We start from the raw sequence: 27,009 nt of genomic DNA, 5'->3' as shown, positions 1-27,009 counted from the left end.
CAACATTTGCATTTATATAACATCTTAAAATTTGCAAAATACATAATAATAATGGCTAATTTATATGGTGCTGATTAAAGGCCAGGCACTGTTCTAAGTCAATTATTTCCCATTTAATCTTCACAACAATCCTTTATTTTATTATTTTCATTATCCAGTTGAAAAAATGGAGGCTGCAGCAGAGGTTAAATGACTTACTTAGGGTCACACAGCTAGTAAATATCTGAGGCTAGATTCAAACCCAGGGCTTGTAGACTAGTCCCAAGGCTTGATCCACTGAGTCACCTAACATTATCTCATCTGATCCTCACAACAACTCTCTGAGCTAAATGTTTTTATTATCCCCATTTTATAGATCAGAAAACTGAGGCTAAGAAAGGGGATCACTCTATCTACTCTAGCATCTAGTTATTTCCAGCCCTGATGCTGTCATTTACTGCCTAGATGTCTTTGGGCAAGTTATATAACCTCTGTGAATCCCAATTTCTATAACATACTAATGCTAACATGGGATTTTCCAAAAGTCTTAGTGCAGTTTTAATGTTTAGTTGTTGTTTTCCTTTTTTTTTTCTTTTTTTTTTAAATTTATAATATTATCCCTTGTATTCATTTTTCCAAATTATCCTCCCCTCCCTCCACTCCCTCCCCCCATAACAGGTAATCCCATACATTTTACATGTGTTACAATATAACCTACATACAATATATGTGTGTAAATACCATTTTCTTGTTGCACGTTAAGTATTAGATTCCGAAGGTATAAGTAACCTGGGTAGATAGACAGTAGTGCTAACAATTTACATTCACTTCCCAGTGTTCCTTCTCTGGGTGTAGTTATTTCTGTCCATCATTGATCAACTGGAAGTGAGTTGGATCTTCTTTATGTTGAAGATATCCACTTCCATCAGAATACATCTTCGTACACATTGAAGTGTACAGCGATCTTCTGGTTCTGCTCATTTCACTCAGCATCAGTTGATGCAAGTCTCTCCAAGCCTCTCTGTATTCCTCCTGCTGGTCATTTCTTACAGAGCAATAATATTCCATAACCTTCATATACCATAATTTACCCAACCATTCTCCACCTGATGGACATCCATTCATCTTCCAGTTTCTAGCTACAACAAAAAGAGCTGCCACAAACATTCTGGCACATACAGGTCCCTTTCCGCTCTTTAGTATTTCCTTGGGATATAATCCCAATAGCAGCAATGTTGGGTCAAAGGGTATGTACAGCCCGATAATTTTTTGGGCATAGCTCCAAATTGCTCTCCAGAATGGCTGGATTCTTTCACAACTCCACCAACAATGTATCAGTGTCCCAATTTTCCCACATCCCCTCCAACATTCGTCATTATTTGTTCCTGTCATCTTAGCCAATCTGACAGGTGTGTAGTGGTATCTCAGAGTTGTCTTAATTTGCATTTCTCTGATCAGTAGTGATTTGGAACACTCTTTCATATGAGTGGAAATAGTTTCAATTTCATCATCTGAGAATTGTCTGTTCATATCCTTCGACCATTTATCAATTGGAGAATAGTTTGATTTCTTATAAATTAGGCTCAGTTCTCTATATATTTTGGAAATGAGGCCTTTATCAGAACCTTTACTTTTAAAAATATTTTCCCAATTTGTTACTTCCCTTCTAATCTTGTTTGCATTAGTATTGTTTGTACAGAAACTTTTTAGTTTGATGTAATCAAAATCTTCTATTTTGTGATCAATAATGATCTCTAGCTCTCCTCTGGTCATAAATTCCTTCCTCCTCCACAGGTCTGAGAGGTAGACTATTTTCTGCTTCTCTAATCTATTTATTATCTCATTCTTTATGCCTAAATCATGGACCCATTTTGATCTTATCTTGGTGTATGGTGTTAAGTGTGGATCCAAATCCAATTTCTGCCATACTAATTTCCAGTTTTCCCAACAGTTTTTTCCAAATAATGAATTTTTGTCCCTGATGTTGGTATCTTTGGGTTTGTCAAAGATTAGATTGCTATAGATGTACCCTTTTTTGTCCTTTGTATCTAATCTGTTCTACTGATCTACCGGTCTATTTCTTAGCCAGTACCAAATGGTTTTGGTGACTGCTGCTATATAATATAGCTTTAGATCAGGTACACTTAGACCACCTTCCTCTGACTTTTTTTTCATTAGTTCCCTTAGTTGTTGTTTTTCTTAATAGCTTTAAACTGCACTAAAACTTTTTGGACACTATATTTGTCCTACCATCCTCATAAGCTAGCTGTTAATTTATTCAGTGGGATAATGTGAGTAAAACATTTAGTTGCCAGACAACACTACATAAAGGTCAGCTATTATTATCTTCCACTCAAATCTTATTGGACACCCCATCATAGTATAGAGGTGACCCTAGATATTGGTGGACTATAAGAGCAGAACAAGGCTCCAGCGAATGGGTCCAATTAAGCAAGAGAGGCTTTGAGTATTGGCCCAACAGCAAGCTATATCTGGCATCCAAGAATTAGAACAGCTAGAGAGAGAGAGAGAGAGAGAGAGAGAGAGAGAGAGAGAGAGAGAGAGAGAGAGAGATTAATCTATTACTTGCAAGTTAGTAACTCATGAGATCATTTACTGAACCATGTTTGGGGACAGAAGGTTGGAGGGGATTCTGATGTGCATCTACAAAAAGAATCACCACTCTGATGAAATTCCAAATTTGGAGTAATATTGATTAATAATGATGCGTGTTGGAAGAGATTTTTTAGAAGGGGACAAAGAAAGCCTACTCTTCCCTAGCACCCAAGGAAGAAGGAAGTATTAATATAATACCTACTGGCACCTAAACACTTTACAAATGTTATCTTATTTGATCCTCAAAATAATCCTGGAGTTAAGTTCTATTAGTATCTCCATTTCACAGTTGAGGATATTAAGGTAAGGTGACTTGCCCATAGTCACAAAACCAGTAAGTATCAGAGGACCTGAACTCAGATCTTCCTGACAATAGGGTGAAGCTCTATCCAACACACTATCTCAATGCCTAAAGTTCAAGCATTTCCACTGAGTGCCAGCATAGTGAAAATAAATGCCTCAGTATTTGCTCAAGTTCATAGATCTCTCTCCTGGGAAACCCAGTTCTATTTTAAATGAAATCATAAGATCATAGGTCACAGAGTTGGAAGGGATCTTAGAAATTCATTCAATTAAACAAAAATAGTAATAGCTAGCATTTATATATCACTTTAAAGGTTTGCAAAGCATTTTACAAATGCAATCTTATTTTTTTAACCTCACAACAATACTGAGATAGGTGCCAGTACTATCCCTACTTTACAAATGGGGAAACTGAGACAGACATAGGTTAAGTGACTTGCCCACGGTCACACAGTTAGGAAGTATCTGAGGAAGAATTGTAATTCGGTTCTTCCCCACTCCAGGCCCAGCACTTGATCCACTGTGCTACCTAACTGCATGATTTTTTAAAATGTATCAAGTGCTTATTATGTGCCAGATACTATGCTAAGTGCTGAGAATATAAATACAAAAATGAAATAGACAATTAAGAAGGTTCATTCTACTACTGATCTTCTATCTAATCCATTCTCTTCCTCTGGCCTTTCCCCTTCATGTAACATGAGAAAAGTGGGATCCAGAGAGGGAAAATGCCCAATATAGTCACATGGTCATAAATAGTAAGACTAGTATTTGAACCCTGGTCTTTGGGCCCCAGTTCCAGAGCTATTTCTACTATTCCTCACTACCTAAATCCTTTGCATCCTCCAGATGCCATGTTTCACTGGCTGGTTTGGGGGGTGGTTTTTTCTGGAATAGGAAAAAGAGGTTTGTTTGTGTCTCCTCCCTTTGCTATAGTAGCTTGCATGTCTTTAATGTTCTAAAATTTACAAAACCTTGTCCTCACCACCCTAAGGTAGGTGGTACAAATATTATTGTCATTATCCCCTTTGTATAAATGGGAAAATAGAGGTCCAGACAAGCTGCTCGCCTAGAGTCATGAAATTTGAATTTGAGCCCAGATTATTTATTTTCATGAGCAATGCCCTTCCTGCTTTGTTATGCTATCTCCCTTTGGAAGAGTTTCCATCAGTTGCTCTATGCTGCAGAACAAAAGCATTCTCTTCTGATTTCAATTGAGATGCTCCCCTCTGCTAGGAAATGGGAAGAGTGATTTTCCTCTCCTGCTACTGGTTTCCACAGCATTGAAAATAAATAAACACATACACCTCTGGAAACCTACATCTTACTAGTAACTTACTAGGTTTATGACCTTAAGCAAGGTCTTTCACTGGGCCTCATCTTCATCTAGAAAATGGGAATAGCTATACTACTATTATCTACCTCATAGGATTGCTTTGGGGAAAGAGCTTTGTGAACCTCAAAGCTCTGACTGAGGATGAGATGGCCTTTTAGTCAAAGCCATGGGTGGGTGTATTGACAAATAGGGCAAATAGGTTGAAGATAGTGCCACACTAAAATAACCATAAAGTGAACTGTGCTTCTAAGATTCAATATTAAGAAGCAAATTCAGTAAAATCTCAAATAACTTATCATCTCAAGGAATTACAGGCTAGGGAAGGAGTCAAAGGTTAATTGAATTTTCTGGTCAACTGAGGATAAACAGAAGCCATTTTTTATTTCAAGTCTTTTCCATGCAAATCTATATAGAATGGACAAGTCCATTTTCCTGTTCTAGGAAGCAGAATCTAATGAACTTCTTGGAAATTTTCTCTGGTGACTTAAGCTTTATACGACCTTGGGGCCATCTCTTTGAACACAAATTCTCATCATCCTATTCTACACTGTAGTTGTGGAAGATATAAAAAATTGGGTTGAAGCTATACCAAGCCAAGAACCCATACGTGTTCCAAAAGTATTACTTTGTTTTTAAGCTGTCTTTGTTATTTTTTGTTATTGTTTGATCATAGACCCTAAAAGCAGAAGGAAAAAAGGAAAAAAAAATCAATCGTTGAAGTTTGGCATAAGAGCCACTAACATAATCTGAATTCCAATAATTTATATTCTAGGTCATGGTGTAGTAAAGAAAACATCTCTCAGGACTCTTAGGTTCATATGTCAATTCTGATACTATGTAACCATGAACAAGTCACTTTACTTCTATCAGGCTCAGTTTTATTGTCTGTAAAATGGGCACAATCATACCTGTACCATCTACTTGTTGTGGAAGAGGGAAAAACAAAACTCCGAAAACCTAAAAGTGCTATGTAAATATGAACATATGTTCTTTTTTTTCAGGTTCCAGTATTGATAGGAGATCAAGTAGATTCCTTGTGTCCCTTTTGTTCTAGCATTAGTATTATGTTGGTGAAAAACTATAATGTCTAAAGATTTATCATGGCCTTCTTTTCTCCTTTTTGTTTTTCCCAAGGTCTTCTTTTCTAACATGATAGGTCCATTTTTTTCTGGTCCCTTCCAAATTCAGTGAATTTTGAGTTAGCTTTTGACCAAAGTCATTTCCTTTCCTCTCTTCTCAACAAGATTACAGACTTCTCCTTTTATAGACCAGATCCTGATCTTCTTTATCCAAATCTCTTCTCTCTGTCCCAGGCTCGAATCGAGGAGCTGGAAGAGGAGCTGGAAGCAGAGAGGACAGCTCGGGCCAAAGTGGAGAAGCTGCGCTCGGACTTGTCCAGGGAGCTGGAGGAGATCAGCGAGAGGCTGGAGGAGGCTGGGGGGGCCACTTCTGTCCAGATTGAGATGAACAAGAAGAGGGAGGCTGAATTCCAGAAGATACGGAGGGACCTGGAGGAGGCGACCCTGCAGCACGAGGCCACGGCGGCCGCCCTGCGCAAGAAGCACGCAGACAGTGTGGCTGAGCTGGGGGAGCAAATTGACAACCTGCAGAGGGTCAAGCAGAAGCTGGAGAAGGAGAAGAGCGAGTTCAAGCTGGAGCTGGATGACGTCACCTCCAACATGGAGCAGATCATCAAGGCCAAGGTGAGGAGGGCCTGAAGGAGGCCGGCTTGGCGGGGCCTCTCTCCCTCAGTTTCCTTGATGTAGAGCCATCTACTCACCATCTCCCCTTTATTTCATTTCTTCTTTCTGTGAACTAGTCTGGACATCCACTTTATTGTCTCCCCTGTGTTTCTCCTCTTCCTTCTTGGTCATTCTTTCTTTCCTTGATTAAATCCACGGTGAAGAGGAGGAAGAGGAAGAGAGAAAGACAAAGAGACAGGGATAAGAGAGACAGAGAAATGGAGGGAGGGAGAAAGGGAGAGAGGGAAGGAGCCCCAGTTTCTGGTGTGATTTCTCTTACTCATCTCCTCTAGTTTTATTCTCTGATCTTCTGTTTTCTTTTGTTTCTCTTTCAATAATCCAACATTTAGTAATTGCTTGTGATGCTCAGAGCATTGTAACCAGTTGCAGGGGATGCAAAGTTTTGTGGGGGGTTTTTTCAAGTACTACCTGACTTGAAGGAGCTTATCATCATGCAGAAATGATAGGCATAATCCTAATAAGTTTACTAGAAAGTAGAATGTGGGAGCAGCTAGGTGGTATAGTGGATAGAGTACCAGCCCTGAAGTCAGGAGGATCTGAATTCAAATCTTATCTCAAACACTTAATACTTCCTAGCTGTATGACCCTGAGCAAGTCACTTAACCCCAAATGCCTCAGCAGAAAGAAAATAGAATGTGATCGAGACAAAATGTTGTCCCTTATTAATTTTTAGCATTGGCCTGCTAATATAGGAGTCACACTAAAAGATCCCCAAGATCCTTTTCTTGGCACCTTGTGTTATCAGAGAGTAATGTCATAAAAAAGTACCAGCTTTGGAATCAGAGTTGGACTTGGTTTGAAATCCTTTTTTTTTTTTTCCTTTTGGTTTGAATCTTACTATTGTATGATGTTGGGCAGTCTTACCTTCTTGGTGCTTCAGTTTGTTCATCTCCAAAATAATGAAGTTGAATCATTTCTTTTTTTCCCCTTAATAGTATATTATTTTTCCAATTAAATTTAGTTTTCAACATTCATTTTTGTAAGATTTTGAGTTACAAATTTTTTCTCTTTCACTCCCTTACCTTCCCCCTCCCCAAGATAGCAAGGTTATACTTGTACAATCATTTTAAATATATTTCCATATATTTCATATGTGAATAAAAAAATCAAAACAAAAAGAAAAAATCATGAGAAAGAAAAGGCAAACAAGCAAAGCAGTGAAAATAGAAATCTTTGATTCTCATTCAGTCTTCATACTTTTCTCTTTGGGGATGTGCATGCCATTGTTCATCTCAAGTCTATTGGAATTGTCTTTGATTGTGAAAAGACCAAGTTCACCACAGTTAATTATCACATAAACTTGTTGCCACGTACAATGTTCTCTTGGTTCTACCCACTTCCCTTAGCATCAGTCATGTAAGTCTTTGCAGGCTTTTCTGAAATCATCCTGCTGATCATTAATTATAAAATAATAATATTTTGTTACATTCATATGCTATAATTTATTCAGCCATTTTCCAACTGATGGGTATGCACTCAATTTAGTTGGATTACTTTTAAGAGCCCTTTCAGTCTCCTTTTTTCTCTTCCCTTTATGCTTCCTTTTTTACATACATTCTTCTCTTCTTTTTTCCTCCTTGATACCACTGTTTCTCTTTCCTAGGACTTCTCATCCTTTTTATTTTTGAATGTATTTCCCTTAAACTCTCCTTAAACTTTCTTTTTTTTTTCCTTCCAGCTATTTATAGAATACATCCATTTCCATTCCCCTTTTTCCTCTGGAACAGCTCAGTCAGTAAAGTAACCATAAAGCAGGATTCAAAAAAGATGCTAACATTTCTCTTTCCAGTAGAATGCGACCCCTCTATCTAGGGGAAATTTTTGTGGAATTTTTTGTTTTGTTTTGTTTTGACTTTGTAATTTCAGCACCTAGTGCAGTATCGTGCCCAACTTCTTTTTTTTTTTTTTTTTGGCCTAGACCTAAGATTTTACTCAGTCTTAGAACCTCCCTCTGTCAAAGCAGATTGTCAGCTGTTCTGCAATTTACAGAGTTGCCCTGGGGTATTGAGGGACTAAATGGGTTTCTCTGGATCCTTCATCCTATGTATGTGGAGTGGGCCTTCAATCCCTGTCTTCCTAACTCCAAGAACTATATTCTGTCCACTATGCCATGCATCCTCTCATCTTGTACCTAGTGGTTGTTTAATAAACGGTTGATGAATTGAATTCCACTGAGCTTATTTCCCACCTTTCTCTCATTTTAATCTATAAACTCTTCATTCAATTCTTTCTCAGTATGTAGATTATTCATATTGGCTCCCCCTACCCTTACCCCCCATCACATGTGTCCAATGAGCCTTCCTTTCTCCCTGTAATCCACAGGCAAACCTGGAGAAAATGTCCCGGACTCTGGAGGACCAGGCAAATGAATACCGAGTAAAATTAGAAGAGGCACAGCGTTCCCTCAATGACTTTACCACCCAAAGAGCTAAATTACAGACAGAGAACGGTGAGTGCCCTTTCCTTAGTTCCTTCTCTGTCACTCTTTTCAGATTATTTCCCATTGCCCTCTAGCACTAATTCTCCCTCCTATCAGCTAAGGCCACTGCAGACCTCCCATAAGAGAATCTTCCTTCCTTCTGTTCTAGGTGAGCTGACTCGTCAGCTGGAGGAGAAAGAGGCACTGATCTCCCAGCTGACCAGGGGGAAACTCTCTTATACCCAGCAAATGGAGGACCTTAAGAGACAGCTGGAAGAGGAGGCCAAGGTGAGTAGGAAAAAGGCTTTAAGACTTACACGTGTCTGCAGTTGGCCAAGAGAGAACGAAGCTGGAGATTAGGAGCAGGCTCTGGCGGTTACAAGAATAGACTTGATAGCAAAAACAAAAACAAAAAAAAAAAAAAACTAGATTCAGACAAGGGCAGGGGATCTTGTACTCTATCTAGTTCTAGTCCTAGTGATTGTTAGCTGTGTGACCTTAGGCAAACTGGACGTCTCTCACCTCACTTTTCCCATCCACCATAAAAATACTTAGATATGTTTATAGTTTATGAAGCACTTTCATACATATTTTCTCATTTGAATCTCACCAAAAGTTTGGTCACACAGATAATGAGTTATCCACATCTGACAGATGGGGAAATGAAGGCCAAGAGGAGTGACTTATTCAGAATTACAAAGTCAATAAGTGACAGCACCAGCATAGGACCCAAACCTTCCTACACTCTAGGCAAAAAGGTGGTATGATAGGAAAAGCACCTAACTTGGGGTTGAAAGCCTGAGTTTATTCCCTGCTCCTCAGCAACTGTATGGCCTTCACTAAATTTGTTTTTTTGAAGGTAATCCAGGTTAAAGGTTACATATATGTTAATAAGTTCATGAGTCTGGATTTGAACTCGGGTCCTTCTAACTTGAGGACCACCTAGCTTCCCTGTCCTGCAGCTATATGACTGTGAACAAGTCATTTAATCTGTTTCCTCATAAATAAAATGTGAGAGTTAGAACAAATTATCTCTAAGGTCTCAGCCAGTTGGAAAATTCCATGGCTCTCTGAGTTTTAGGTTGGGAGTAGAGTTTACAAATTAGGACAGAACTTGGAGGACTTGTTTGTTCCTCCCCTTAGAGAAGGTAATTGGGACCTTCCCATCTCCCCTCCTCTGCTTTCTCTCAGGCAAAGAACGCCCTGGCCCATGCCCTGCAATCAGCCCGCCACGACTGCGACCTCCTGAGGGAGCAGTACGAGGAGGAGACGGAGGCTAAGGCAGAACTGCAGCGGGTCCTGTCCAAGGCCAACTCGGAGGTGGCGCAGTGGAGGACCAAGTACGAGACGGATGCCATCCAGAGGACCGAGGAGCTGGAGGAGGCCAAGTGAGTCTCAGGGGCTCTCCTAACTCAAACTCCATTCAGCTCTGGAGCCCAGCATCCCAGCAACCAGAACTGCTGTCCTCACAGTGCAGGAAGAAGACCTATAGATGGGTGACTCCAGGAAGATAGACAGGGGATCAGGGCTGAGAGGTCCCAGGCCCAAGATGGGCCCAGAGACTAAATCCTTCCAGGGAGCTCACCTGCCAGCTCTCAGGATTGAAACATGAACACTTAAATTTATGCCAGCGGGGAGAGTGTCTGACTGGGAAAGAGAGGTACAAGGTGGGAGAGTGATTACAGGTGAAAAAGAGGAAAAAAGGGAAATAATAATAGAATCCTGAAAAAGGGGGAAAGCAAGGTGCTCTGGAACAATTTGGATCAAATGAAGAGTGGCTAGAAAGGGAACTAGCCCCAACCATCTGCCCCTCCCCCCTTGGCTGGCCCTAGACCACTTCCTGTGACAGGCGAGCTTTTGGCTCGGGTTATACCTGATGCATGTGTATAAGACGAGCAAAGAGCTTGTTGGTCGGAGGATCCATCATCGGCCTAGGTGAGTACCCTGGGGGAGGGGCTGGAATGAAGGTAATTCCAATCCTAGTTCTGGTCCTAGGCATTTGATCCCTCTAGAATGGGATTCTCAGCAACTTTGGTTCTAGAATACTAGTACTCCATATCTCTGTTGTATATTCTAAATTGTTGTAGAAACTGGCTCCATTCCCTCAAATGGCCTTGTAGCCCTCGAGATTTCCCAAAGGCTTACACTGCTCCTTCCTGGATTTATTTCCACTTTTTTCCCTTGTGCTTCCCCTAGGAAGAAGCTGGCCCAGAGGCTGCAGGATGCAGAGGAGGCTGTGGAGGCTGTGAATGCCAAGTGCTCGTCCCTGGAGAAGACCAAGCACCGACTGCAGAATGAGATTGAGGACCTGATGGTGGATGTGGAAAGGTCCAATGCGGCTGCAGCTGCTCTGGACAAGAAACAGAGGAACTTTGACAAGGTGAGAACAGGATAGAGAGGGACAGCCACAGGGTCGGGGGGGTCAGTTCCACCATTGCTCTGGAGCCCGAAGGGATGCTTAAGGACATTTGTGCCAACATCTTCATCTTACAGATGAAGAACTTAACTTGCTCAAGGTCAGGCAGCTATCAGGTGGTAAGTCCAGGTGTGTGACTCCAAGTGCAGTTCTTTTTGCTGGGAGGGCTGTGCTGCAACTGAAGACAGACAGAAGGACAAGGGGCTGGAATCTCCACAACGGAGCTAGAGCATGAGGCATGAGAGCAGAAGGAAGAGAAATCTAGAGAAGAGGGAAGGAGCCAAAGAAGACCAAGAGAAGCTGAGAGATGCCAGAAGGAAGGACCTAGGCACAGAGAAGAGGCAAAGAGGGAGATGTGGGGAGAGGAAGCCAGGCAGGTGGGGAAATGGGAGGCTAGGAGTCAAGGAAGGCAAGGAAGGGGAGCATATGGAAGAAGAAGTGGGCCAAGGAGTGGCTATGGAAGAAGACCCTGTGAATAGAATTGAGAGGGATAGAGCCTGGAGACTTTGTAGAATGAGCTTGTCCCCATTCTTGGTCCTTTGCAAGATTCAGAGAAACTTGGACCAGAAGTGGAAGAAAAAAGAGAAAGAAAGAGAACTGGGAAAGAAAGATGAGGAAGATTAAAGATAGGGAGAGTCTAAGTAGGGAGATGAGGGAGAAGAAGGAAAAAGGGCAAAAGGGAAAGGGAATATAGTATAGGAACAAGGTGAAAGAGAAAGATAGCCTTAGAGGGGCAAATGGGAGGGAGTAATCTGCAGCTGTAGAGAAAGGAAAGATTTTGTATGGAAATACCTCTTAGGGTGAAGGACATTAAGAGCCTAAGAGTATAGAGTATATTACAGGCATAAGGGATAGCCTGGGTAAAGAAAGGAAATGTAGTCTTATGTGTGAGGAATAGTAAGAAATCAGTTTGGTTGGTTGTGGATGGGGGTGAAAGGAAATAATGGGTAATTAACCTGGAACAGGAGTTTGGCACTAATCTGTAAAAGGCCTTAAATGCTAAACAAATATTTGATCCTAGAGGTATTAGGGGATCATTGAAATTTACTGAGTAGGAGGTGATGTCAAACTTACAGTTTAAGAAAATCATTTTGACAGCAGTGAAAGGATGGTTGCAGAAGGGAGAGATTACCAGTTAGGAGGCTGTTGTGACCAGTACAACACAAAAGGGATATGGGCAGTTGAAAATAAGAGAAGGGGCTGCTGATAATTCAACAGTGCCGTTTATTAAGAGAAGTCATGCTATTTATATATCTTAAAACCATGTTATTATGAAAGGCATTGTTCTGTGATCAACCCTGGTTTCTGTTTTCTATGATCTCTCTGAAGTTGTTAGTTTCTAGGATGTGTAAAGTTCACAATGCCCCAGTAATTGTGCCAGGACCTTATGCTTTCTCACAATTTTGAGCTTAAATGCACCCTTGATTAACTTGACAAGGAGGGGGACATTCCTGTTGCTGAAGTTTCTAGCTTCTGGAAGAGGCTACTGCTAGAGCCCATGCTGGCCCTTTTCTCACCTTCAGTGCCATCAGGCTCAGCCTGCCCTCTCTCTGCTTCTGCTTAAATTTCATATTCCCTGTTAGCCCCTGTTAGCCCCTGTTAGCTTGCAGATGGAATTCTCCTCAGGAGCAAAGCCCATAAGCAGGCACAGGATTTGACACCTCTCAGATCCTCCTTTTTCTTGCCCTTTTCTCCTCCCTGTTCATGGACAGATCCTTGCTGAGTGGAAGCAGAAGTATGAGGAGTCTCAGTCGGAGCTGGAATCCTCTCAGAAGGAGGCTCGCACCCTCAGCACCGAGCTCTTCAAGCTCAAGAATGCCTACGAGGAATCCCTGGAGCATCTGGAAACTTTCAAGAGGGAAAACAAGAACCTCCAGGGTGAGATGGGGAGGAATCATGGGGACCAAGGGGGTAGTAGCAGACAGGGAAAGTATTGGGGAAGGGCAGGCTTGTGAGAGGGAGAACACAGTCCCTGAGTCTGTCTCATCTCTCCCCATCAGAGGAGATCTCAGACCTGACAGAGCAATTGGGAGAAGGGGGAAAGAATGTCCATGAGCTGGAGAAGATTCGAAAGCAGCTGGAAGTTGAGAAATTGGAGCTTCAGTCGGCTCTGGAGGAAGCAGAGGTGAGAGAGAGGCTGACTTCTGCTTTCTTTCTCGTCCTCCTTTCTCCCTTCATCCCCAAGATTGAATAGAAACTATTTCAGGCTGCCTGCTCCATCCATTTGTTGTTGTTGTTATTTAAAAATAACATTTATTTTTAAAATACATGCAAAGATAGTTCTCAACATTCATACTTGTAAAACCTATTCCGAATTTTTCTCCCTTTTCCCCCATCCCCTTCCCCTAGACAGCAAGTAGTCCAATATAGGTTAAACGTGCGTAGTCCTCCTAAGCATATTTCTGCATTTCTGATCCCTTTGTTAACTCTGTCTCCTTCTTGGGCTCTAGTCTGCTCTATCTCTTAGCCTCCCACTCCAAGCCTTCTACTTTAAGGAAAAGCCCCTCTCTCCCAGACACCTCTCCTCCAGCACAGACGTCTCTCCTCTGCCCCCCTCCTCCATTACAGATGTGTCCCTGTGCTGTATTCTGTACGGCTTCCTCCAAAGAAAGGTGGCAGAGACCTGCACCGAGGAAAGCACCATGAGTGGGGCCTGGGCAGTGGGACACAGACAGAGATGAGCAGGCGGCCCTCAGAGGTCACAAAGAACAGCCTGCCCCACAAGCACCTCCCAGCCCTAGCTCCATTGAACAGTCACCCATGTGAAGGACTGGGCAGGCTTTGTTCTATCCTGTTTTACAGGACAGTACAAAAAAGCTCACTCCAGGAAGTCAGGGGTGGAGAGGGCGCCCTGGTCAAGTCCCGTCTCCCTGCTGTGCTCCCCTGTGCCGGGCTGTGCTCCCCTTCCACATTAACCATACGGCTCAGCCCCTTTCCGCTCTCCATCCTCCCAGGCCTCCTTGGAGCATGAGGAGGGGAAGATCCTTCGGGCCCAGCTGGAGTTCAACCAGATCAAGGCAGAGATCGAGCGGAAGCTGGCGGAGAAGGACGAGGAAATGGAGCAGGCCAAGCGCAACCACCTGCGGGTGGTGGACTCCTTGCAGACCTCCCTGGATGCGGAGACGCGCAGCCGCAACGAGGCGCTGCGGGTGAAGAAGAAGATGGAGGGGGACCTCAATGAGATGGAGATCCAGCTCAGCCAGGCCAACCGAATGTCCTCGGAGGCCCAGAAACACTTAAAGATAGCTCAGGCCCACTTAAAGGTAAGGAACCAAAGGCCCAGGACCTGGCAAGGGAGGAGTGATGGCCACTAGCATTCATTTGGTTCTTCAGGGTTGGCAGAGCACAGAGGGTACCACTATACCATTATGATCATGGGGAGAGGTGCACTGTTATCTCCGTTTTGTAAGTAAGGGAACCAAGACCAGGGGGTTTCATGATCTATCAGCCAAACAACAAGTAATTGGAGGCAGGTTTCAGACCACATCTGCTCAACGCCAAGGCCGGCATTCTTTCTACTTAGCCATCCAGCTGCGTTTGTAATCCATGGCAGGTCCGTGGGAGAGAGAAACGGGTTTGCAGGATTAACAGAAAGTCAGTGGAGGCTATGCACTCAAACTGGATCCGACTGTGTCAGGAGAGACCTTCGAGGAAAAAGAGATGAGGGCCTGAGTCCTCGGCCTCTGGGCTTCCATTTTCTCCTCTATCCTATAGAAGGGTTAGACCAAATGATGTCTCAGGTCCCTTTCAGCTCTAACATGTGATAATTCTGAACACGACTGATAGATGAGGGAATGTAGACTGACCAGGCTGCATAATAAAATCAGCTCCTCAAAGATGTGAGTGCATGGCAGGAGGGCTAAGGGGAAAGAGAAGCAAGATGATAGATTTACTTTTTTTGTGTTTTACTTTATTTTATTCTTTCAGTATTTTGTTTTTCCAAATACATATATAGAAAGTTTTCAACATCCATTTTTGTAAAACTTTATATTCCAAATTTTTCTTTCTCCCTTCCTTACCTCCCTCCTCCCCAAGAAAGCAATCAATCAGATATAGGTTTAAATACATACAATTCTTTTAAACATATATCCATATTTGTCATGTGCAAGAAAAATCAGATCAAAGGAAAAAAAATACGAGAAAGAAGAAAAAACAAACAACAAAAAAGGTGAAAATACTATGCTTTAATTCACATTCAGTGTTCATAGTTCTCACTGTGGATATGGATGGCATTTTCTATTCCATGTCTATTAGAATTGCCCTGAATCACTGAATTGTTGAAAAGAGCCAAGTCCATCACAGTTAAGACAAAACTTAGAAGTCATTTAGAATTTTCTTTCTTTTCTCTTTTTCACATCTCTCTCTACCCTATGGAGGAAGGGGGAAAGCTCTAGTAACAAATATACATAATCAAGCAAAACAAATGTCCACAAATCATGAATGTCTTAGAAGTTATTTAAGCCAAGATCTCATTTCACAGCTATTAAACTAAGGCCTTAGAGAGATCAAATATCATCTTCATGGTCACAGAATTAGTGGGTAATAAGCCAGGATCTCTGCCTCAAAAAACCTCTTTCAACTCATCCATGATTCCTGTCTCCTCAGGAAATATTGTTTTTCATCCTTAAGTCACAATCTCCTCTCTAGAAGAAGGAAGAGAGTAGTGGGGAGTGGTCAGTAACACAGAGAATGTTTTGAAAGTCTCTCGATGATGTCTAGATCTTCCCTACTCCCTATAGGACACCCAGATCCAGCTGGATGACTCCATCCGGGCCAACGATGACCTTAAGGAGAATATTGCCATTGTGGATCGAAGAAACAACTTACTTCAGGCGGAGCTGGAGGAGCTTCGGGAGGTCGTGGAGCAGACAGAGAGGGCACGGAAACTGGCTGAGCAGGAGCTCATCGAGACCAGTGAGCGAGTGCAGTTGCTCCACTCCCAGGTGAGAGACTTCCTAGACAACCTGCTGGATCTCTGCACTAAGAACACACACAATTCAGTGGGGCTTTTTTTTTTTTTTTTTTTTTTTTTTTGGATGGATACCTATTACCCAGAAGATTACTTGCTATGGGAATATGAAAATTTAAAGTATTATTCTACCTTCTGCCAAATCAGGATCCAGGTACAACATCATGGTGCTGCTTTTTTAGGGAAGGCATTTAATTTAGTGATATGATATGGAATAGTTCTTTTGGTCCAATTTTTATAATACCATTATCTAAAAATAATAATTCATAGTTACAAGGTTCTTTATAGTTTATGAAGCACTTCCTTCCCAACCACCTTGTGAAGTAGGTAGTATGAGAATCATCCCCATTTTGTGGATGGGGAAATTCAGGCTCTGAGAAATGAAATAGACTGACCTGAGTCAATCAGAATTGAGAACCCAAGCCACCTGACTTCAGACCTGATGTTGTTGTTCTCACAATAGACAGTAAGTAGATTAGCAATTTGTGTAGAAGATAAGATCTGGGGCAGCTAGGTGGCGCAGTGGATAGAGCACCAGCCTTGAATTCAAATCTGGTCTCAGACACTTGACACTTCCTAGCTGTGTGACCCTGGGCAAGTCACTTAACCCCAGCCTCAGGGGGGAAAAAAAAAAGAAGCTAAGCTCTAAAGTCAACATATAAGATGAAAATCACATATAGTGAAAATGGAACTTTCTTAAATCAGCTGATTTTGAATTTTATCTCACCAGAAGGTGGTACAATTTTGACAAGAGATTTGAACTAGATCTAAGGCTATCTCACACAGCATTGTCATGCAGAAGCACATATTTACTGTTTCTGTCTTCTAGGAAGGAATTTAATACTCTTTCAGTCTCCCCAAATGCCCTCACTACTTTCAGTTAGCCAGAAGTGCTCTTACTTTCTTATTCAGATAGAACCTACCTAAAGGAAAATGGCCACAACCAACCTGTCACCAAGCATTTATTATTTACTATGTGAAAAGGGTTAAAACATAGGAAAGATGCTTTTTTACAGTGTAACAGTTCAAAATGATGAGAATTAGGTAAGAGGTACCTGAATGAAATTAGAGTTGATGTCTAGTGGCAGATTCGGGGTACAGGGAGTCAAATAGAGCTCTCCTGCAACCCCTTTGGATTCGGCGCAAGGATACAGAATTAAATGAGGTCTAGGTAGCGGTGCAGGAATTCTCTGTAAAGGAATTTACAGACCCGAAAACCTAGATTACTAAAAGAAGTTTATTTCGGGGTTTGGAAATAAGGTTAAAGGTAGAAAGACACCAGAGCCAGGGCTGGCACTGGGTGGACAGGAACTCTTGACATGGCCAGCAGAAGGATGCCATGTTTGGGGCTCCTGCAAAGAGTGGACTCCAGTTTCCCTCTTTTATAATGGGGGGCTTTTGGTGAAGGGGCCCATGGGTGGAGTCTTAGATTGGCTCCTGGCTGGTTTCATCCAGGGTTAGAATTTGAATAGAATTCAATGTGTTTTTAGATAAGGAACTGGTTATGCTGGGGGTGGGGGTTGGGGAAACCTGAGCAGATCATTAGAATGGGAGCTGGGACAGCCCAAGTTAGCTCAGATCCGATGGGGGCTAGGAGAGCCCAGGATATCTCCCATTGAAATTCATGGGGGATGGGAATTAGAAAGGAATCTTAACCCACATCAAAAACAAACAGCAGCAACACTCTACTCTATCAGTCCCAGAGGATTTGAGGTAAGACTTGAATCCAGGTTTTCTTGATTCCAATTCCAGGATTCTGTTCACTACTCCATGCTAGTTCTCTCCCCACAAGGATGATCTGGTTTCTCTGAAGTGTTTTCCCCCTCCTGAGGCCTGCCAAATACTTGTCCTGCAAGTCTCTCTCCAGACTTGGATGTGATATCACAACTAGGAGAGAAAAGTATTAAGAAAAACAAGGTTGTTAAGAGAAACAAGGTTTAGAAAGCCCCAGTGTTCACAGCCCATCTGGGTTCCAGAATATGAACTGCACTCTGATTACTTGGCTTGGCTGGGCTAAGTATAAGAAACCCTGGGGAAGGAAACAAGGAAGGAGCAGTAGGGCCACTGGCCAATGGGGCCATAATTCTGAGTAAGTATGTAAGACTGAATTCAGTTCAGTTTAATGCACCTAAGATTTGACAGTAAAGCAATACCCTACTTAAGACAGTCATCTTAAACTGGGGTCCTAGGAGACAATAGGCTATAATGGAAAGAGTGCTGGATGTGTGTGGATTAAAGAGATCTGGCTTCCTACTTAACTCTATCACTTACCAGAACTTTATAACAACGGAAAAATCAACTAATGTCTCTGAATTTTAATTTCCTCATCTATAAAAAAGAGATAATAGTACGCAAAAGCTCTTCCTTGAAGGTTTCTTGTTAAGAAAGTACTTTGTAATGCTTAAACTGCTATTTATGAGTTCACCAAACTAGTGAATCTGGGAAAAATTCATTTAATAGATGTCTTAGTTCCTTTCTAAATAATAGTAACTACCAATTCTTCATCTTTTTATTCTTTCTTTATTTCTTTTTTTCTGTAATTGTAGCTCATGACATTTCTATAGAGTTGTTTCCATGGAATTGAAGACTAAACCATCCCCCTTTTAAGCTTTTCTGTTCACTCCTAAGTCTATCCCTCTGATGGTATCTGCATGTTCATATCAAGACTAAAATGTAAAACTGCAGACTCTCTTCTATGTAAGATCTTTTTCCATTGATAAGTCAACTGAAAGAGCTATCTAGAACAGTGGCACCATATAAAATAAAAATGGGGTCACCAAACCATACAAAAGGTCCCCGAGAGCCACATGGACTTAGAAAACCACATGGTAACATTATCTGAGTTTTAGTATATTTTTATTTATCTTGTTAAATAGTTACCAATTACATTTTAATCCTGTTTGAATACACTCATAGTGTTGAAGGCAGCATTCCTGTATTCAACAACTCTGATCTAGAACACGTTCAAATATCCACAAAGATTTTCTACAAGAAAGAGGGTGGGAGTGGGGGGGGGGGGAGGCTCCAAACACAGAGAAATGGCCTGAAACCATAACTTGGTCAGGAAACTTTAAATTCTCGTTTCTGCTGTCCCTGTTCTAGAACACCAGCCTAATCAACCAGAAAAAGAAGATGGAGGGAGATCTGTCTCAACTTCAGTCGGAAGTGGAGGAGTCATTGCAGGAGTGTAGGAATGCTGAAGAAAAGGCCAAGAAAGCCATCACTGATGTGAGTTACCACCTTTGTCCTCTTCCTCATATATTTCCTCCTGGTTCACAGATAAAGAAGCAAAAATGGAGGGATTGAGCCTAAGTTATCATAATCCTAGTTTGAATGACTAGAGGAACTGAGAAGAGCTGAATCCAGGTCAATCGGGAAACATGGAGAAAGGATCTTACAGCTTGGAGAGACCTCAGAGGTCACCTAGTCATACTTTTATTGAATAGGAATCTCCTGTCCCATATTCCCAAGAAGTTGTCACCTATCCATTACTTGAATACCATGAGTCCTGAAGAAACCATTATCTATATTTTCAGAGATCTATTTATATCTATATACCAAACCACTATCTATATTTCCAAAATCAACTTTTTTTAGTTTTTAGACACAACTCTTAATTTTGGTGGAATTTTCCCTTAAATTAAGCTGAAATCTTTCTAAAACTTTCACTGTCACCAGTTTTTCCTAGGGGATCATGGAAAGCAAGTCTTACCCTAAATGCCAGCTCTCTTATCCAATAGATGCTGGTCTCTAGCCCAACTCTAGGGTGAGATCAAAAGATTTGGAAAGGCAGAGCTCAGAATATGAAATATTGGTGATCTTGGAGGGAGGCCCTTAGTCAACCATTTGCTCTCCCACCCCAGGCAGCTATGATGGCCGAGGAGCTGAAGAAGGAGCAGGACACCAGTGCCCACTTGGAGAGGATGAAGAAGAACATGGAGCAGACCATCAAGGACCTGCAGCACCGGCTGGATGAGGCTGAGCAGATTGCCCTCAAGGGGGGGAAGAAGCAGCTGCAGAAGCTGGAGGCACGTGTGCGGGAGCTGGAGAATGAACTCGAGTCGGAGCAGAAGAGAAACGTTGAATCAGTGAAGGGCATGAGGAAATGTGAGCGGCGCATCAAGGAGCTCACCTACCAGGTGAGGACCCAGAGGGAGCTTGGGCCCTGGGGGTGGCGAGTGAAGAGCAGCATCAGAGAGGCTCCCGTTGGAGACCGAGTCCTTGTCCAGCTAGAGCCACCGACAGGTCACTGTGTCCCACAGCCTGAAACCAGAGCTGAAACCTAGCATCTGCCACTTCATAGAGAAACCCGTATATGACTGTTCATAGAGCGCTTATGAGGTACCTTTCATGTCCCAGGCACAGTGCTTAGATCTAGGAATGCAAACAAAAGCAAGCTATAGAGTCCCTGTTTTCATTGTGATAAGGGAATTAAAATACTTACTTGAAAGGGAAAAAGGTAGCTAGAAAGTTGGAGGTAGAGAGGCCATGAAATGTCCTAGAAGACAGCATCTGGGGACTCAGAACTGAGAAAGACAAGGCCAAAGCTTGCTTCTCAAAGTCTTGGGTGGTGCCAGTGGTGGAACCCCTTTCCCACATGGGGAGGGAGAAGGGATGAATGGGCCGACATGGCTGAGCCCCAGTTTGGACATGATGGTCAAGTGGTCAACCGTGAAGTATATGACTGAAGATGTTTTAAAATTTCCACAAAAATTCTACTAGTAAATGAGAGTAGATATATTTCTCCTTCTGAGACCTATTTTCCTAAGAGCCCTGCTAATTAGTATTGCCCCAGGCTTTTACATGATTCCCATTGTTGCCAAGAGTGCCCAAGTGTCACATCTAGCTGAGTAACACAACCCATTTTGTGGGAAGGAAAGAGTATTGCCAGGTTGAACTAAAATTCAATAAAAGATAGCAATTATAGAAATTTCTGAAACAACCCAAAAAGTTACTGAATCAGAGGAAAAAAATTATTGGAGAAATAAAATCTAGGCTCTTGCTAGGCCTTTTTCTGTGAAATCCAAAGGTTCTCCCGTTTTTCTCAGATAGTCTTACCACATGCCTTGAAGGGCAAAGGCAAGGCCTTTTATCCCACTTAACAAATGAGAAGACACAGGAAAAAAAAATGGTATTTGGCCAGTGGCACATAAGCACATCTGGGATAATACTGATAAACCTAGGTTCCCAAAATCTTAGCCCAGTGAAGTTTCTCAGACTATCAAGGATCAATGAACTAGGGAGATGGAGGTGGGGGAGGACAAAACAGAAAAATCAGAGTAAGGAAAGTAGTGTGAGATTCTTCTGATCGAGCCAAAAGCAAAATACATTGCAGTAATGTTCATTATGGTTCTTAGGTGTTACAGAAGAGAGAGATCCTCTATCTAGGGAAAGGATATGCCTAGAAATAATGTTACCTCCACTAGATCACAGAAAAATGGTTTTTAACTTGGGGTCAATAGCCAGAGTTGCAAAGGGAAGGGGTGTGTGAATTATTTTTAATATTTTGAGGCCAGTATTTCCATGTAAAAACATTACAAGTGATCTGTAGGCTTTACCAAACTGCAGAAGTCAAAGATACAAAAGAGCTTAAGAATCCCTGCTGTGTCATTTTCATTAATCTCCCCCCCCCCATGTTTTCTATTCAGAGTTTCTCTCCAGAAATATTCTTATAAAAATAAGGATTCAATTTCACTCACATCAGTATCATTCTGGTTGTTCTGAATCTAGAACTACCTGGAACCTCTTCCCGGCCTCCTGCATGCCCCAAGAACATATAAGTTCATGCTTTCCAGTGCCAAGTTGGAATACGCTGATAACCCATATTGTTGCACCAGCCTATGCTTTTACATATCAGATCTAGTCACCTTCCCAGAGACATCCCAGCTCCTTCCACTGTAGAACTTTTAAAGCACAGAACTTGGGTCCTTTTTGCTGCTGCTTAGAACTTGTTCATGGCCGAGGGGCCTTGGAGAAACTGAGGTAAACAGTCTTAAGTGTCTTATCCAGGGCGAAAGCTAGTAAGTGTCTGAGGCCAGATTTGAACCCAGGAAAAGGAGTTTTTCTGACTCAAGATCTGGCACTCTGTCCATTACAATACCTAGCTGGCCCATGCTTGGCACACAGTGGGCACTACATAAATGTTTAATCCCTCCCTGACAAAGCCTCCTCCCTTTATTCCCTCATCCCTTTCCCCACATGCATGCTCTCCATCTCTTAACCAGCTTCTTTTCCCTTCTGCAGACAGAAGAGGACAGGAAGAACTTGCTCCGCCTCCAAGACCTGGTGGACAAGCTGCAGCTGAAGGTCAAGGCCTACAAGAGGCAGGCTGAGGAGGCGGTAAGCAAGGGCTGCCCACAAGGGGAATTGGACACAAGAGGGTCAACTTAATTGACTCCCATATTTACCAAATATTTACTGTGTTGAAGAAAAGGAGGAATCAGATTTTAGGAGGTTATAAAACTCTTTCTTTGTAGCCACCTTGTTAAGAAAGTAGTATAAGTGTCATCCCATTTTATAGATGAGAAAACTAAGGCACAGACTCAGAGCTCCTTAAACTTTTTCCACTCATGTTCCTTTTCATCCAAAAAATTTTACATGACCCTGTGTGTATAGATAGATGAAATAGATAGACAAATCAAACGCTGTTTTGCAGCCCCCACATTCAATTATGAGATACCATTTTTGGGGGGAGACCTGCAGTTTAAGCTCTGGTTTAAGTCACTTCCCAAAAGTCACACAGCTAGTGAGCGGGAGAGCCCGTGTTTAAGCCCAGGTCATCAGAGACTAGGTCAAAGCTGTCTCCTCTCTACCTGTGTCCATGTGTGACACAATATATGGTGACTTGTAGAACGGAGCAGCAAAGCAACCTCAGGGTAACCCAGGGCAGTGGATGGAAACAGTGTGTAAGCACGGGACAGTGTGGACCAGGAGGGTGTCGGAAGGGGTCCGGGACCAGTCAGGAAAGGCTTCCCCGCTGAAGGGAAGATGTCTCGGCTGAGCCCCAGGGGCTGGTGGAAGCAGCCGTATATGTATTAGAGCAGAAGAAGAAATGTTGTGTGCACAGGAGGTAGGAGGGTGGAGGGGGCACTGAATGTCAGATTAAGGAACTCTATTTCATGGACCATGGGGAATCACTGAACACTCGGGGCATGAAGTGATGGGACCAAGGTGGGCCAGGGTCAGAGGTCCTCAGCCTGGGCAGGGGCCCGAGTCTTCAGAATGGGAAGGGGAATGGACCCTCCACGTGAAGGAGCCTTAAGTTCCTCAAGGATCTCTCTGCCCTCTCCCATTCTCTTCTCTCACCTGCCATAGGAGGAACAGGCCAACACCAACCTGTCCAAGTTCCGCAAGGTCCAGCACGAGCTGGATGAGGCTGAGGAACGGGCCGACATCGCTGAGTCCCAGGTCAACAAGCTCCGAGCCAAGAGCCGGGACATCGGGGCCAAGGTGAGCCCACCTGGCAAGCTCCATTAGGCTCCCTCACACTCCCTGGAATGAGCCCCCGCCCCAAGCAGCATCCCTATATATGCCAGCCCCACCCATGAGTCAGAAGCCCAAGGCCTGAAGGCTGGCCCTTAGGAACCCCAAGTTTAGGCTGTGAGCCCCCAACTTGTAACTCCCCAGGATATACTCCCTGAGTATACTTCTCCTCCTACAAAGGAAAACGGGAACCATGACAACAGAGTTGGTCCCAGAAGACATAGACTTAATTCCCATCCATCCCAGACTATCTCTTCTACATTCCTGTTATATAATCCTGCCAGCCAAAGGACTGGCTTCATTAGGGAACTGTGAAGTCATAGTTATATATTCCAAAATGCCCATCTGACTACCTCTGGCACCCTTTTCCTCCTCCTTTCCCTTTTTTCTATACCTATTGTTGTTCTTTAGCAATGGTGTAGTTAATGACAAGAGCATATGTCCAACTTTACAAAATGGTAGCCATAAAGCACTAGATTTAGTTAGAGGACCTAATTCAAGGCCTAGCACTATTACTTGTCAGCTCTATGACTTTGGCAAGTGGCCTAACCTCTCTGACTCAGTTTCCTCATTTGTATAATGTATAGATGATCTCTAAGGTTCCTTTCAATTCTACATCTATGACCCGATGGTTCAGAATTTTAAACCAGCACAATCCATAACCAATCTTTTCCAGGCCCCCTTTTTTACTGGCTGCAGGAATTGACCTCTCTGTGTTTTCTAGACCAAATTACTCCAGGTCTCCCTGATTCTGGGGAAAAGGCTCTGGCTGTAGCCTCATGTATATCTGTTCCTACTAGCTTCCCATCTCCTCCCAGATCTTTTCCAGTGGCCTTGGCATAGTCTCTCCTCAAAACCCATGTAATTCTGAAGTCATAGCTTCTTATTAGCATAGTCCTGTTCAGGCGACTAATATTCATAATAGGCAACTCGCACAGGTTTATAAAGCTACAAGTCTAAGATATTTAGAGTTGGTAGTAGAGTGATTTCCCCAAAAAGTATGGATCTGTAAACCTGGGACATAAAAGGTCAAGAGGGACCTTTAAGTCCCTAAAGCCCTGTGACTTATCTTAGGGTCATCCCATGAGATCTTAGACTCTCCCAGATTTCTCCCACAAAAAACAGAAGTCCTTGACCTCTCTCCCAGAGACATCCTGGCTATTTTCTCCCTTCTACCAGGATATCCCTCTCACCTCTCCGATTTTCTTTTTCTACAGAAAATGCATGACGAGGAGTAAGCCTCCTCCCTCCAACTCAAGCAAGACCCTCCGTTCTCCTCCACCCCTAGGGTCCAGAATGATCAATGCACAATAAACATGACATCAGATCCGATGCCTTTGTCCTTTCTGCCTGCTCCTTGTCTTTTCTTCCATTCCATGAGACTTAAGGGTGCCCCCTATTGAAGGTGGGGAAGATCCATCCTCTGGCATAGTGGTGTCAAACTCACATAGAAATGTGGACCATTAAACTGTACATAAGGATCCCTGCAGGCTACATATTGGCTTAATTTTTAAATGTAATATTACCTTTGTCTTACTACATTTTATTGGTTTTGTCAAATATTTTCCAATTACATTTTAATCTGGTTCAGACCACACTCAAGAAAGGCTTCTGGAAGAAGGTGTATTCTTAAAGGAAGAGAAGGAATTCTATGAGTTTGAGAGGAAGAAGGAATGTTATTATCCATGCTTGGAAAACATAGAGTACTGAGGCTCTGAGGCGGGAAATGGACTACTCTTTGTGAGGAAGAGACAAACCCAATTTAGTCTGATCATAAAGTAAAGAAGAAAGGCTATTATACAGCAAAGATGGGGAAAGGTTGGGTCCAAGTGGTAACAGGCTGAAAAAGCTAAAGAGAGGACTTCATATCTTATTTGAGAGGCAACTGAAAATCGATGAAGTTTATCAAGGACAGGAATGATATCATCAGATCTGAACTTAAAGAAAATCACTCCACCTGGGTGGAGGATAGACTGGATAGGAGAGAAACTAGGAGCAAGGAGGCCAGTTAGGAAGTGCTGGTTGTGAGAACAGATCGCAAAATCTGAATAGTTTTAGAGAGAATTTTATGGGCAGCCAGATGGCACGATGGATAGAGCACCAACTCCGAAATTGGGAGGACCTGAGTACAAATATGGTCTCAGACACACTAGCTGTGTGATCCTGGGTAAGTCACTTAACCCAAATTGCCCCTCACACACATACAAATTATTAGATCATTTGGTAGAGGAGACAGAGCCAGAAAGGAGATATGGTTCCCTCTCATTCAGACTTTAGAAGTTTTACATTATATAAAATGTAGACTGTGTTTAAACAAAGTTGCAAAAGGGTAACTTGAAAGCAAAAGAGATTGAGATAGACATGAATGACTAAATTTTCAGTGAAATTTAGGTGAAGCTAAAACACAAGCTAGGATAAAGCCATTATAAATCCTGTTTTGAGTGATTCTAGGACCAGGGAGAAAGCACAATACCTTAGTAACTGTCTCACACTTTTAAAGTTATTGAGGTCAGATGACATTATGAGTGTAGACAACCTTTAATCACATAGGGTTGGGATCTAAACAATATAATAAATTTTCCAAACAATTTTCCCACAGAGGGCATTGCAATAATCTCAGTAAGAGCTGATGAGTGTCTGAACATAAGGGATGTATCAGTAGAGAGAAAAGGTCAGAGATAGAACAGGATTGCCAATTAATCCATAGCTATGGGTAAGGACAAATGAGGGGACAAGGATAATACTGTGCTTATGAACTTAAGAGACTGGAAAATCGGTGGTATCTTCCAAAGAAATATGAAAGTTTGAAAGAGGGATGAGTTTGGGAGAAATGACAATATTATTTCTATTCCTACCTTCATCGAATTGGTTGCTTGTCACCCAAATTCTTCACATTTCTTCCTGCCTACATGTTCTCCCTCCCATCCATCCCCCCCCATACCAAACCATGCTTTTACTTAGTGCATTCATGTCAAATAAGGTAAATCTTTTCTAAAGCCATATCCAGTTATGAATCCCACCTTCAGTGATACCTGTGAGGTCCAATTCGTTTCCTTACCTAGGTATTTCTAGATCGCCTTTCTTCTCAACCATGCTATCATTGGTTCCTTTCTTGAATTTTTGTCTCCTGAGAATTCGTAGACATTTTAAGGGCTATTTGTTTCTTACTCTTGTAGCCAATCTTAGTTGGCTTATGTTGGAGAATATTCCTGTCAGTTTTATCTTTCCTCCTTCCTTTTCAGTTTCAAACTCTAAGTTTGCAATCTTTAGGTAAATGTTTGTCATTTGTGACTCTTTACTAAATCTCTGGGTTCACATGAGGTCCAGCTCTCACGAACCTGATTCAATTCTTAGAATTCTCAGCATCTACCGCTACATTTCATATTCCTACCCAGGTATGTTCCTGGGTACATCTTAATTTGACTCAGTTTTTTGCCCAATCAGGACTCCTCTGTGAACATAGGAATTTGGTTTTTGTTTCTCTAAAGCTGAGGGTTCTTAACCTGGGATGCATGAACTTGTTTTCTTACTTTTTTATATATTTGATAATTACATTTCAACATAATTGACTTCCTTTGTGATACTATATATTTATCTTATACATCTAAAAACATTATTTTGAGGAAGGGTCCATGACAAAAAAAAAAAAAAAAAAGTTCCTGAGGACCTAAACAATACTTTAAACTTCATACTCTTTGATGCCCTATCTCCACCCTAAGTACTTCA

At 42.3% G+C, this 27,009-nt stretch overlaps 1 protein-coding gene across 2 annotated transcripts in view; it reads left to right on the top strand.

Moving 5' to 3' along the window:
- The window catches only part of MYH6 (myosin heavy chain 6), a 45,346-nt gene extending 20,716 nt beyond the window's left edge, over positions 1-24,630 (top strand). For both annotated transcript variants that reach the window (XM_074294289.1, XM_074294290.1), the window contains 14 exons: positions 5,548-5,937; positions 8,320-8,446; positions 8,586-8,704; positions 9,608-9,804; positions 10,613-10,796; positions 12,545-12,710; positions 12,833-12,957; positions 13,787-14,095; positions 15,572-15,775; positions 18,904-19,029; positions 19,665-19,940; positions 22,045-22,140; positions 23,116-23,250; positions 24,501-24,630. In XM_074294289.1, the coding sequence (XP_074150390.1) occupies positions 5,548-5,937; positions 8,320-8,446; positions 8,586-8,704; positions 9,608-9,804; positions 10,613-10,796; positions 12,545-12,710; positions 12,833-12,957; positions 13,787-14,095; positions 15,572-15,775; positions 18,904-19,029; positions 19,665-19,940; positions 22,045-22,140; positions 23,116-23,250; positions 24,501-24,521 (2,475 nt within the window). In that variant the 3' untranslated portion in view covers positions 24,522-24,630. The remainder of the gene's footprint in view (positions 1-5,547; positions 5,938-8,319; positions 8,447-8,585; positions 8,705-9,607; positions 9,805-10,612; positions 10,797-12,544; positions 12,711-12,832; positions 12,958-13,786; positions 14,096-15,571; positions 15,776-18,903; positions 19,030-19,664; positions 19,941-22,044; positions 22,141-23,115; positions 23,251-24,500) is intronic.
- The last annotated feature ends 2,379 nt before the right edge of the window (positions 24,631-27,009 follow it).

This window comes from Sminthopsis crassicaudata, chromosome 2 (assembly GCF_048593235.1).
Source record: "Sminthopsis crassicaudata isolate SCR6 chromosome 2, ASM4859323v1, whole genome shotgun sequence".
Lineage (NCBI taxonomy): Eukaryota > Metazoa > Chordata > Mammalia > Dasyuromorphia > Dasyuridae > Sminthopsis > Sminthopsis crassicaudata.
This window is presented reverse-complemented; position numbering and strand designations above follow the sequence as displayed.